This window comes from Perca fluviatilis, chromosome 15 (genome assembly GCF_010015445.1).
Source record: "Perca fluviatilis chromosome 15, GENO_Pfluv_1.0, whole genome shotgun sequence".
In the NCBI taxonomy this organism is placed as follows: domain Eukaryota; kingdom Metazoa; phylum Chordata; class Actinopteri; order Perciformes; family Percidae; genus Perca; species Perca fluviatilis.
This window is the reverse complement of record NC_053126.1, coordinates 23503958-23517960: the sequence shown is the minus strand read 5'-3', so window position 1 is coordinate 23517960 and position 14003 is coordinate 23503958. Positions and strand designations below refer to the sequence as shown.

The following is a 14003-nucleotide window of genomic DNA, read 5'->3' as shown; positions in this document are numbered from 1 at the left end:
ATGTCCGATTGACCCCATGTGTGAATAGAGAAGGTCATTGTCCGGAGAATTCAAAGCGAGTGAGTGGGGCGTAGAAGGAAGAAGACACCAACTGGAGAGATGACGGGATTCTGGAACTTCTGTCGCTATGGGCTAAGGGCCCAATTCTTTAGGACAAATTCAAGGAACGGCAAGAGACTCGGTTGTTGACCAAATTACCAACTGGCTACGTGACCGTAGTCTAATCCGCATCATGTCCTGCCTCCTGCACGCTCTACCCAGGCGCCACCCCTCGCCCATAATAAACAGAGAATTTCCATTAAGTAAGATGGACACGGACAAACTCTTGTTGTGTTTTACATGTATAAAAAGGGAAACTCCGGACAATGTCCGCATCTGATTCGTCGGACATTGTCTTACGGCTTATGTTTACAGAATAGTTAAGAAGATAGTTAGGAAAATGCACTTATTCACTTTCTTTCTGAGAGTTGGAAGAGAAAATTGATACCACTTTCAAGTCTGTGTGTTAAGTATGGAGCTGAAGATGTAAGGAGAGATCTTAGTTTAGCATCAAGACTGAAAGTAGAGGAAAACATTTAGCCTAGCTCTCTTCAAAGTGATACAAAAATGCTTACTAACACCTAAAGTTCACTACTTAACATGTTGCATCTCGTTTGTTTAACACCCACACAAACGGAATCTAAAAACGGCAATTTGTGGTTTTAGGAGGGGTTATGTGCTGGAACTATTTAGTGACAAGTAATAACTATGGTAATGCCTGTAAAACCAAATATATGTGCTATTAGACCCTTGCATATCAAATGTGAGATAGTTGTCAGTCAGTTTTCCTTTTCAACAAGTGAGATATACACAATGAAGAAATGTATCTTTGCGACATAAAAATGTGCTAAAATTTCACTGCTGAAAACTGGGCTTAAGCCTGGCGTAGGCACCCGTCCTGCCCATGAAACATGCAGTATTGACGTGACATGTTTGTGCAGCACCTTGACAGAAGGCAATTATATCAGCAACCCACAGGCGTGTTAATGAGGCGCTCTGACATCAGGATGGAGACGTGAGGTTGCTTTAGTCTCAGTTTCTGGTGCTGGAGGGCTTTGGCTTCTGATAACCTTCATGCTTTACAAACTTTTGGTAACCCTGCTTTCGAGCAAGGCTGCCAAAACTGTCATTCTAAGCTAATCTCGGGTTGTCGCATGCATTCCCATTCTCTTTGTCACTCTGTGACGACGACAGGGTGAAACTCTCAGAAGACATCTCTTCTGAGAGTTCTTCCTAGCTAGCAAAACAAGGTATTATGTCCTGTGGAAGTTGCTCAATTTAAGACAATTTTCTTTTGACCATCTCCTCTTCAGTTTTTGTTGCAATGTTAACTCCTGCCTCTGCAGCAAAACAGTACTGAGTTGGGCCTGTTGTCCTTCATCATTTGACAGTAGACTGTCAGCATCATGAGGTATGCCAGCAAGCCTAGGACAAGTAGGGCTGCACGATATGAGGAAACTATCTAATTGCAATTATTTCGACTTTATATGATTCACGATATTGGAGGGAATGATCATTTTTGTATCATTAAAATTACATTTTGTTAAATGATTATAGTGTGATTTGTACAAGGATTCGTACCAAACAAAGATTTTTTCTTTAGTCTGTAGGATACCATTTGTAGGCCGGGACGTCTCTGCAGCACCACATATTTTATCAACAAATATTGTTTTTTGGCCGACCTGACTTGCTGAGTCGGAGGGCGGGCAGCCGGACTCAATTACCAATCTGATTGGTGGAGTGCTTACCCGGAAATGACAAGCAGGATGAGTGATGGACGCCTCTCAAAATCTGACGAAAATCTTTTAAACTGACCTTTGTCGATCTGAAATGAAGACAGATTCAGCAACTGTATGGCCTATTTCTCGCTTAAAATGTTTTCAGAAACAGATTTCAGTTAACTATTTTTGTAAAATACGAGATCGTATTTCGAACAATCCGCCATTACTATCGGTTGGAGATGCCAGACCCACGTGACGCGTTCGTCATTTCCGGTTTTCATTTTTTGGGCGACAGTACAGATTAGCGCCGCCTGTTGTTATGGAGACGTATTACGTCTCGCGCATGCGCAGAACGTACGCTCAAGTCGGCTTTGCTTCGGTGTGTTCCAAGGCACTTTTTGGACCTCGGGGAGCTGACTGATCAGTCCGACTGCCTTTTCTGCCGACTGTCAGCCGTCGGGTTGGTGGGTCAGGGGCTTAACAGAGCAGGACTCTCTCTCACTAAATGTGATCAGACATTTATCTGTGCTGGTTTTTATCACTTTGCAACCAACCTGTGGGCCAATCCTTTGCCACCCTCAGTATTTTGCAATATCATGTTTAACCAGAGCTGCACTCCTTGGTGATACTTTCTAAAGTTATTGTAGGTGAGAGGCTAAATCATGAAAAAGGGTGGACCTAGAAACAATTTGCAGGGGTTCTGAAGTACCTCACAGACCTCCAAAAATGATGTCTTTAGATACTTAATATCTGACCAAACCACAGCCAAGTGTGAAGAGAGTGAATTAATAGATATCCTTAGCTCATGTAGTTGTGCAAGATAACAGGATGATAGCACCTGGGAATGGGTAAACCTAAATCTGCTCGAGGCTTGAGAGGTGCCAGTGGAGGGGGTGCTTGGGAGAAATAGGGAGACACCGGAGAGAAATGATGGACGGCTCACACGCCAGCCATTGTGAGAAAATTATAGCTAGGTGGCCAGCCAAAACCCTGGGAGAACAAAGGCCCAGGATTCCCTGTGTGTGAGTGAGTGCCGGCTGGCCCGCGGAGCCCCAAACCATCATATTTACATGTGACGCTCAAGAGTTAATTGCAGTGAATTCCTGTGCTGGGTGCATAGTGGGGGCCGTTGTTGCTTTATTTTACATAACAAACACAGTTTCTACTCATTCCTCTCTGTTTCCAAGGCTCTTGAACAAAGGTGAAAAAAGTTTTGAGCTCTTGCAAATCATCTTATGGGACAAAACTCTTCCCTTAAAATGAATAAACTTTAAATTTTTTCTGTTATGTGATTCAGGGGTGGCAGTTGTTTTTAAAGTTTTATCACAAAGACAATTACGGTTGAGAACAATGTGAACAGTAGGTTAATAGCCGCTAATATTTTGGTTATTTATTCTGTGTTATCATGGGGCTTTCGTCTTATTAACTGCATTGGTGGCTCCCTGAGGAAAACATGGAAGTTCCACACATTCCTCCGATTACACTGTGTGTTTGAAAAAGATTTGTATTTAATTCAGCTTCTAGAGAAAGCGTTCATGTGTGCGCTTTCAGCTGCAGGAGAGCTAAGAGGGCCCCTTTAACAAACCAGACCTCATCCTCACAGTAGTTGATGGACAAAAGCCAAAATGTGTCAGGGTTGCTACAGTTCCTGATCTTTCGTAAACGAACAGTGCCCTCTCGACTCTCTAGACTTGGCAGAGCTGGCCCGTGCACATCAAAGTAGGGTCTGACCTTGCATACCAGATGAGGTTTGGATTAACGAGCTCTGGACATCAAACAGCAGGATCACTCCCCACAAGTCATCAAACCCAGCTCGGTGAAATTTACAGCGGACAAAAATGCTGGAAAAATCAACATCAACCTTGCCACGCATCTCAGTTTGAACATCGTGACCAGGACGGGGAGCAGCAGCAGCAGAGAGGATATTTCAAAAGCCTCCAATTATCTGATGTGTGGGAGAGCACAATGAACTGGGCCACATGTCAAATAGCATCCTTTACCTAACAAATAAAACTTTTGACAGGACGTGTCTGCCTTTCAGAGGACTGCACACCAACAAACAGCTCAGAAAGGGCAGTGATGAACTCGTATTCAGTGTTCCCTGATTTCTGTACCTTCATTTAACAAATTACATTCATACTTTTATCCCAAAAAAAGCTGGTCAAAATATAAGACATAAGTAAAATGCAGGCAGGTAAAGATTTTTTTTTTTTTTTTCAAAGGTAAGTAAATTATTAAAACCCAAAAGGAAATTTCCCATTTTTTTCCACCAAGATTAGCAGTTTATCCCATAAAAAACATTCTACCAGATATCAACGGGATTTGGTACAAAGTCAGCCCACGGACCAACTAAGTGATTAGTTTTGGCTGCAGGTGAAGGATGGAAGGATCTATTCAGGCCTGAGTACATTTGAAAAACGTTTGCATGATGTGTAAGTGTTTATAGCTGTTTCGAACGGCCATACTCAAAGGTGGGGTGAAAAGTCATGAAGTGGGGTGAGAAGTGATCATCTTTCAAATAACGGAGAACACTTTCGGACAGTTTCTCCTTGAAGACATTTATGATGGTGTACTTATTTGTACGTTTGAAAAGTGACAACAATAGTTGTGTCAGCTTGTATGTTGAAGCATACTGAGACCCAGGGACAGGTAGCCTATGATTACCGTTATTCACACTATTAGGTATTTTCATAAATTGGGTGGTAAAAAAATGCAGACCTGCAGCCTTGATGGAAGTATGCCCTCTCAGCTTTGTCTGATTAAACTAATCCTTTTAAGTACTTTGATTAAAACTACATCACACACTAGACGGCTGCTCTACTGATATGAGGCAGAAAATAACCTTAAATAACTAGGGCTGGGGCGGCCTCTAGTTCACCCAGTAAGAGCGTTTGCCCCATGTTGGTTGAGTCCTGCAGCGGTGCGGGTTCAAATCCAACCTGCTGCCCTTTGCTGCATGTCATCCCCCATCTCTCTCCCCCTTTCCTGTCTATCCACTGTCTCTCTATAATAAAGGGAAAAGCCCCCCAAAAATAATCTTTAAATAACTAGGGCTGCAATAAACAATTATATCCATTACCGATAATTTTTCAGTTAATTGTTTAGTCTATGAAATGTCAGTTATCAAATGTATGTTTTGTTAGTCCAACAGTCCAGAACTAAAAGACATTCAGTTTACAATGAGAGAAAACTAAGAAAAAACAGAAGATCCTTACATTTGAGGCGCAGGAACCAGATAATGGTCAGCATTTTTTCACCATTTTTGCTTCAGAAATTTAAATTTGTAGAGCCGAAACGATTAATCGATTACCAAAATAGCTGCAGATAATTTTTCTGTTAATCAAATAATCGACTATTCGCTTCAGCTGTGCAAATAATCAATGGAACCGACCGCTCAACAGAGTCCAATGGCTGACTGTGAGCTTGGTGTGCAATAAACTAAACACACTTTTCAAGTAGAATGGCACAGACCTCCGCCAAGGCCAATGGTGCATTCACATGCTCCTCGAATGGTCTGATTTCCCAAGTTAGGAAGCAGTTCTTCTACTCTCGCCTTGCCATGCTCGTATTGCCAGACCTTCCTCCACAGCGCTGCGGAGGAAGGCAAAACAGCCTTGGGAAGGAACTTGTCTTGGTGGAACATGTGCACATTCCAAATTGTATTAGTCGTGCAACAGAAAACTCAGATTTGCTGCAGAGATCTGAGGAGCAGTTAACCGGAGTTTAAAATTCCAACACAAAGAAAGCCCAAGGTAACGGACATCCAGCCATAAAGAGCGACATCCGGCGGAATTACATGCGGCAACGGACCAATCCTGGAAGTGGAAAGTCATAGATATAGACCACGCTTTGCCAGACCTATCTCTGCAGCACTGTGTCAGCGCTGGTGTATGGTCTGGCTACAACGTTTATCAATCTGGGATAGGGGAAAAAATGCTCTGGGTTGTTTGCATTTCTTTTAACCAATCACAATCATCTTGGGAGGTGCTGAGCTCCAGATGCAGCGGCAGTGCCCTTGCAAAATCGATAGCAGAGAGAGCGAAAGGGGCGGAGAATGCCTGACATTGGATGTTGGGCTTTATCCCAGCATAGCATCAGCTAAACCAGACTATTGTTCTTCCGACTTTGGTGTTATCATGAGGTTTAAGTCGTAAAGTGCAAACAACATGGACGCTAAAAAGCAGATGTGTTGTATATTATTGCTCAGAGCTTTCAAACAACAACGACAACGTTGATAGCAGTTTCCATTTGCATGACAACGAAGAGCAAAGGAAGGTGAGCCATGAAATATGACCAGGAACTAATTTTTCTGATTATTCTAAAACCACCGATCCCGCAATGTAAACGAAAGTGAAAAATACTTTGTGTATCCCGCCCAGTGATTCAGTGACCTGAGGCACCATGTGGTTTGTTAACACAGAACCATCGGAGAAGCCGTCATTGGAAACCGTTTGGAAAAGGGCGGAGACTTTCAAAAAAATACCTTGCAGGTGATTGGATAACCCATCTCTCTATCACTTCAGAAAAACCGCCATGATAAAAAGAGTACCTTGGTCAAAGATCTGACACCCAACTGCAACCAACTGCTGCTGGCCCGAAGGTCACACTCAACAGGAGGACAAGCATAAAAGCTTTCTTTTTGACCGTAAACTAAAAGATTGGAGGAAGAAAAAAAAAAGAGGCGTTAGCCCAGTGTCAGATTCATATCTGAGCTGTGTGAACAACTAAAACAGCTGTTCCCTGTTCCACTGGGAGCGAACACCTGCCTTCATTCAGAGACGTTTCCCTGAGGCCTCTGCTGCAGCCACAGCTGGACATCTGGACAGCAACTACTTTATATTTGGTCATAGTGACAGATGTACGCAGAGAAATCTCTCAGGTCATTAAAGCAGGGTTTGTCTTCACTGACATGCTAATGAAATGTTAGTTAAAATAGGTCAGAAAGGTTTATTACAGATCTCAATTCACCGATTGAAAACTGAATCCAGTGGTTTCATCACCAGGAGTCATATTTACAACAAAATGCTTGGTTGAGATCTTTTTCATCTTTCTCGATGATAATAATAATTCATTAAAAAAATTTTTTTTTACATTTACATTTTACACTACCAATGTGTAGCACCCACCTGGGTGATACACGGCAGCCTTACGCTCACCACACATCAGCTTGGTAGAGAGGGAGGGGAACATATTTTTAGTGGAGGGGAAAACCAGAGTACCCAGGCAGACACGGGGAGAACATGCAAACTCCATACAGAAAGGCCTGGGATGACCAGGGTTTGAACTAGAGATGTGCAGATACCGATACCAGTATCGGTATCGGCTCCGATACTGCCTAAAACGCTGGTAAAGGGGAAGTACTGGAGTATATGCACCGATCCGATACCACGTAATAAAGCCCTAAAGAAAATCTACGTTAAAGTAGTTTATTTATGTTCTTTTTCCATTATAACTGACTGTTGTCAAACTGCATAATAAAAGAAAGTTCTGAGCCAGACCGACAGCAAAAGTTAAAAATAATATCACATCAATACAGGGATAGTAGTATACAATTGTTAAAACATAATAAAATATATGACACACAGGTATCGGATCAGTACTCGGTATCGGCCGATACGCAAGTTCAGGTATCAGGAAGCAAAAAATGGTATCGGACCATCTCTAGTTTGAACCCGATACCTTCTTGCTGCGAGGCCACAGTGCTAACCATCGGGACACTGTGCTGCACGCACAATGCAGAAACACAACAGACGGTTTCAAAAGTGTTTTAGTCGTCCACTTAAGAAATCATTCAACCAATCATGAAAAACTGTCAAGATAGAAAATACATATTATTCTACTGGGTTTATAAATAGATTCTTTGTTGGAAAGGTTAATGACATGAAATCACGAGACATAAAACATTTTCCTCAGCAGCAGTTGTTCTATAACTTAACAATAAAAACACATACATAAATCAATACAATGTAGGTCATTATCTTAAGTTAAATATTGATTGATTTCCTTAATTTTAGGTCTGGAAAAAGCTGGAAAAAAGAGTAAAGATGTTTTGGTTGGTTATGTCTGTGCCATTTCATCATAAAACTTTTTCTCATGTCTGAGTTTGTAAAGATGGAGACACCATCAGGTCCAACAGTCATTTTTCTGTAATGAATCATCTTACTTTTAACATAAAGACTCTTTTAAAGAGATGGAAAACAAAAGAAAACTAGAAAATGGAATCAATTGTTTTATAGCATACATGCATTGTACCTACTGTACACCCTAAAACAGTGGCAATTACAGGGGGATGGGAAATACCTGCAATTAATTTTTTTGAAAATAAAAATACAACGTCACTTAGACTATCCTGTCTTTTCAAGTTGAAATGATATAGCTTACATGAAATGTGTCTCACTGCAGAACACTATGTCTTGCCAGTCAAACTCTCTCTGGGCTACCAGTGTAATTAAGATCAAAAGGTATTTTTCAGCTTTCATCACTGCATAAAAAGCACAAAACGTTGTGTATCATTTTGTGATAGAGTTGTGGTCCAAATATAGTGGTGAACGTGTATTCAGAGCTTTCAAAGCCGACCATAACAGCACATCCTTCCATGTGCTCAACTGCATTATTTGAAATTTGTCATTTTCATTAAATAAACATCCCTCAGCCGTCTGACTTTTACAAACTCAGCTGGCATGCTCGGCTTGTTATTGTATTCTTAATGAAGGTGCCACAAAGGCTACCTTTGGCCTATTAATGAGCCAGTGGAAGTTATTAAAACTAATTTTATCTTCGGTAATGAAAAATGAATGACTTATGTTTGATATTGTTGGCAAAACTAACAAGGAGAAGTTTGCTTTGATCAGGAAAATATCTGAACCCTGTAGGAGAATTTAATCAGCAACAAGGTTTTGGCTTTAGAATTTTCTCCATAGCAAGAAAGTTGATTAGGTTGGGGGTGGAGAGAGTAGAGAAGCAATACAAATGAGCCCATAACCAAAGAGATCATTAAGTTAATGGATTACTGATGGCTAAAAGCATTGCATTGTTGGGTATCTCGGACTGCAGAGATCTGCGGACAGCCGAGGCCGCTGAGCGCCACGCTGAGCGACGACGCTGAGAGCCAGCTCAGAAGTGACGAAGGGCATTAGCAGTCCTGCATCCTCCAGTCTGCAGCTGGTATTAGCAGGCACCAAGCGCTCTGTCAACACGTATTACTCCACACACAAATCATCTGACCGGCGTCAGCACTTTGCCTGCGCTTACAGCAGGAAAACCGAGGGAGAGATGGACAGAAACAAGGCAAAATCTTGACTATATGGTTGTAAGAAATAATCACAGAAGAAATACTGAAAGGTTTACAGAGAGCTGACTACCGAGAGAAATAGAGGAAACACTGGGCAGGACGCTTGTTACTTAAAACAATAGACAAAATAAGATTGAAATATAATAGAAAGTAGTCAGAAAGTCAGATAGTTATAAGAATATCTGATATGTTTTATTCCCGTCAGCTGTTAACTGACTAACCTTTAATCCTTTAACGCCCGACTATGAGGCAAAAATCCTGAAATAGGTGGATATCCAAAGAGCTTGTCAACTGTGAAGCCTGAACATCATGAGCTTTGTGCAACAGGACAAACAGTATCATGGAAAAGACAAGAGGATCACTGACACACACTGAGGATCCAACACACACACACACACACACACACACACACACACACACACACACACACACACACACACACACACATCAAAGGCTATTTATTGTGTTTGTTTAAGCTGTATAGTAGAGATCTTTGCCCGTACGTTGCTATCCGGTGACAAGCACAGGGATTTGTCTGCTGCATGGGTACGTGCAGAGCTGGCTCTGAGGCTAAGGAGCATCATTACGGACTAAACACAACTGAAACAAAACACAGGCTTTCTGGTGCCCCACAGTCTACCCCACTGAACAGAACAGGGGAGGGGGGGGGGTTGTCTTCAGTTAGTATGAGAGAGAAGCAGCTACACAAAACTCAGACGATTTACGCAACCCATTTATTGAAAACTATAATTTTTTACATCTTAACCTCTTCTCCATCTTTACGAACTCATGTTGGCCAACAACTCTGTTCAAACCCACAGGACTTTACTTCAGATTCTGGAGGAAGATCACAAAAGTTTCCCAAAAATTTGAATCTGTTTGAATTTTGAGGAAATGCTAATAAAATAATGCACAAGACATCTACAATATTAGTTTTGACGGTGCAGCCGTTAATCATGTGCCTTTATTGACGTTGCTTTCTTTTTTCCCCCTTAATTTAGAAGAAACTTTACGGGAAGAGTTCAAAAGTTTAAGGGATTAACTGGCATCATCAGATTCAGATTCAGTAAAAATGATGTGATGGTAGTAAAATGAGAGGAAGGTACCCGCCTGCCAAATGTGAAGCAATCCCTGATTACACAGCGGTGGAAGATGTAGTCAGATGACTTACTTCAGTACAAGTAGCACTACCACACTGTGGAAGTACAAAACTGCATTCAGAAGTATCATGATAAGTAAAAGTAGAGAAGTATTAAAAGTAGAGAAGTATTAAAAGCAAAATGTACTTACATTTCCAAATGAATATGCAGAATAGCCATGCATCGTTACATTATAATGGTGGAAAATTACTAATGATTTTTTTACGAGGTAAACAGCATTTTAAAGCTCATTTTAACTACTTTCTATACTGCTGGGTAGTTCCATCAGTGGTGGAAAGTAATTGAGTAAATATATTTACTCAAGTAGTGTAAATAAGCCCAATTCATGTACTTCACCCGAGTATTTCCATTATACCACTACTCCACTACATCTCAGAGAAATACTGCACTTTTTACTCCACTATATTTGACAGCTATAGTTACTTCATATTTTACATTCAAGACCAAAAACATATGATCAGTTCACAAAATATAATGCACTGCTACAGTTTCAACTACCCAACAGTATATAAAGTAGTTACAATTAGCTCCATCTCCATCAGCTACAACATTATAATAATTCATTAATATAACTCACAGAGGACATTCTGCTGGTTAAAGAGTACTTGTACTTTTGAACTTTTTAAACATTTTGCCGATAATACTTCTGTACTTTTACTTAAATAAGAATTTACATTACATTTCTATTGGTTTTATTATTGGAATTGCTACTTTACTTACTGCAGGTAAAGTATATTGACAATTCAGATTTTAATCTATAACACTATCATATTTTATGAGTTGATGTTTTGTATCTAAAATATAAGTCTACAATGTAACTAGTAACTATAACTGTTACGTAGTGGGGAAAAAAGTACAATGTACCTCTGAAGTGTGCTGGAGTGTTATGGAACGTTATTGTTCCTTTTCTATTATCACTGTTTTATTTCCATCTTTGCTAAGCGCTCATTGGTGTGGTGTTTCTCCAGTCCAGTTTAATGGATCCCTCATCGATCCTTCAATCAATTAAGTTTAAATTTCTCGAAAGACCCACTCGACACCGGGGAGGTAATCTTTCATGAACAGCCTATACAGTAGGTTGTTTTCTAACACTGATTTATATTTGAGAGCAGTAATTAAACTATATTATATTTGAATGCATGTGGAGCATCAGGCTCCACTTCTCCCACTGGAGGAGAAAGCCATGCAGCGCCTCTCAGCTCTCAGCTCAGCTCCTGCTGGGCTGCAAATGGGGAGGAGGGGTTGTGCAGATGAAAAGAATGAGAGCTGTTAGCAGCTGCTGATTCCTTCAATCACTCAATCTCTGCTCCTTCCTTTATCAGCAGCATGTAATGGGCCTGATGTATGACTGACACATTTAGAGTGATAAGATAGTGTTGGTTAACTGGAGGCCAGGAGAGAACTATTCACCACATGTTGTCTGTAAATCAATCTAGGGCTGGGCAATATATCGATATTGTATCGACGTCGATATATGAGGCTAGATTTGGGATATCGTAATATCGTGATATGACCCAGGTGTTGTCTTTTCCTGGTTTTAATGGCTACATTACAGTAAAGTGATGTAATTGTCTGAACTTACCAGACTTACTAGCTGTTTTATTATTTGCCTTTACCCACTTAGTCATGGTATTCACATTGTTGGTGATTACTTATCAAAACTCTCATTGTGTAAATATATTGTGTGAAAGCACCAACAGTCAACCGTACGATATCGCTGCAATATCGACATTGATGTATTTTGTCAAAAACATCATATTTGATTTTTTTTCTTCATATCGCCCAGCTCTAAATCAAACATTGATATTGAATCTTTGTGTGATAAATACGCAATATCCATCAGAAATATCTACTTCCAAACACATCATCAGCAAATCCGCTTTTAATTACTAGTGTTACCACATGAACTGTAATGTGGAGTAAACCATGGTGCAGTATATAATTGCATGATTGTAAAAAGCTTCTGATGCGTAAAATGGTGTTAGCTGAGAAGTTCCCATTGTGCGCACTGTGGCAGGTGACTTAATGCATCCAATCGCTCAGGCTGGGTAGAAGTGATCAAAAGAAGGGAAAGAAAGTCATTTAATGTCATTTCAGTGTCGTTTTATTGTACGAATATAAAGAATAAATAGCACATTTCCTTAATTTACAGGATAAAACAAGTCACCGATACACCGCTGTATCAATAATCCACGTTTAGCTTTGAGGTCGATCTGCTTCATCATCCAAATATGGAAACAGCAAGTCCTTATACGTGGCTCTATGCGCCATATCTCCATAAATACAAAATATATAACCACTATTCTCCACAAATAAAGTAGCCTCTGGTTACAAATAATACTGACTTTGTACAGGGAGCTATATATAACTGCATGGCACCGCATATACAGAAAATACATTCCTACACTCGGTAGTGCACGTGAAAAAAGAATCACAAAAATAATGAGCGTATAATTTATTATTTAGAGTCTCTCTTTTTTTTCTTTTTTTTTAACTTGAACAGGAGCATTTGCAGTCTGTGATGATCGGGTACTGCACCGGTATCCAGGCGCATTTCAGTCCCCCTTTCCTCTGCACGCATCTCCATCTCAGTAACGTCAGGTGGGTCGAGTTGGCGGGTTTGCACACCATTCCCTCCGGAACCGAACACGACCTTTTACTGAGGCAGCTGCCCACCCGCACGAATCGCGGCCAGAACCTGTTCCCCAAGTCGGTCCACGTGTACACGACCGGGCAGAACGAGTACGCCCACAGCCACTGCTGCAGCCGTCGCTTCAGCTTCTTACTGGGCTTGTGCTTCTTGCCGAACTGGGCGTCGAAGTCCACCGCGCGGATTTCTTTCGGCAGTACTCCACCGGGCTTTTGGACCTCAGAGTCGTCGAGTTCATCGTTCCCGGTGTACTTGTCCTCCGCGGGCGGCAACACTGACAAATAGCGGCTGTCAAAGTCTCCCAGGAAGCTCTTCAGCTCGGTCTCATTAAGGTCCCGCTCCTTGGGGTCGAAGACGGGATCTGGGTCCTCTTTTAGTTCCACGAGCGGCAGACTGTCACTCGGGATGGGGCGGAGAAGGTAGTAGTGCTGACAAATCCCCCTGTCCATCAGAAGTCCGAGGGAGAGCACGAGCAGATACATGGCTAAACACTGTTGAGACTGATCCATGTCGGACGGTCCGGTGGGGAGATCAGTGCGCACGGGGAGCTGCTGCTAAAAGGGACACTTTTCTTGTGCGCAATTACGCGTGAGCTGTATCCAAACCTGCGTTTTTGAGTGTCCCTTGAAATTCACGCTTTCCCCATGATGAAAATCCGTCACAGAAATGGAACAAAACGTTCATCCGTTAGCAGCATCAGTGGAAACAGTTTATGACAAACTTCGTGACAAAGCTCAGATCTCTCTCTCTCGGGCTCCGTGCGCGCGGGTTCGGCATGATGCTCCTCTCGTCTCCTGTACAGAAAAGCGTTGAGCGTAACCCGCGACCTCCCATTATATTCTCCACACGGAGCGTGACGTAATGCGTGCGCCCCTCTTTGAATGTGGGTTTGTTGTCTAGGAGGAGATCCCCAATACCTCCTTCTTCCACCGCACTGAGGAGGGAGGGTACGCAGGGAGAGGAGACGCCCCTTCTCGGTTTTCCAGACATCCTTGAATCAGTCTCACAGTGGGAATGAATGTTGAAGTCTTTAATCTGAGAGTCCTGAGAATCCTTCTGCTAGAGCTTGATTACAAAGCAGCCTTAGGTACCAGCACAGAGTCTCGCAGACTCCCAGAACATCCCAAACTTATTGTAAAAAA

General features: G+C 41.7%; 1 protein-coding gene across 1 annotated transcript; it reads right to left on the bottom strand.

Annotated features, from left to right (window-relative positions):
- Positions 1 to 12292: 12292 nt before the first annotated feature.
- On the bottom strand, positions 12293 to 13780 carry nog1 (noggin 1). The gene has a single exon (XM_039825960.1). It carries the CDS (start codon positions 13368 to 13370, stop codon positions 12702 to 12704), a length of 669 nt encoding a protein of 222 aa, XP_039681894.1. The 5' UTR covers positions 13371 to 13780; the 3' UTR covers positions 12293 to 12701.
- Positions 13781 to 14003: the final 223 nt, after the last annotated feature.

Excerpts from the sequence above, each read along its gene's own strand:
- nog1 (XM_039825960.1), bottom strand. The coding sequence starts at position 13,370 with ATGGATCAGTCTCAACAGTGTTTAGCCATGTATCTGCTCGTGCTCTCC.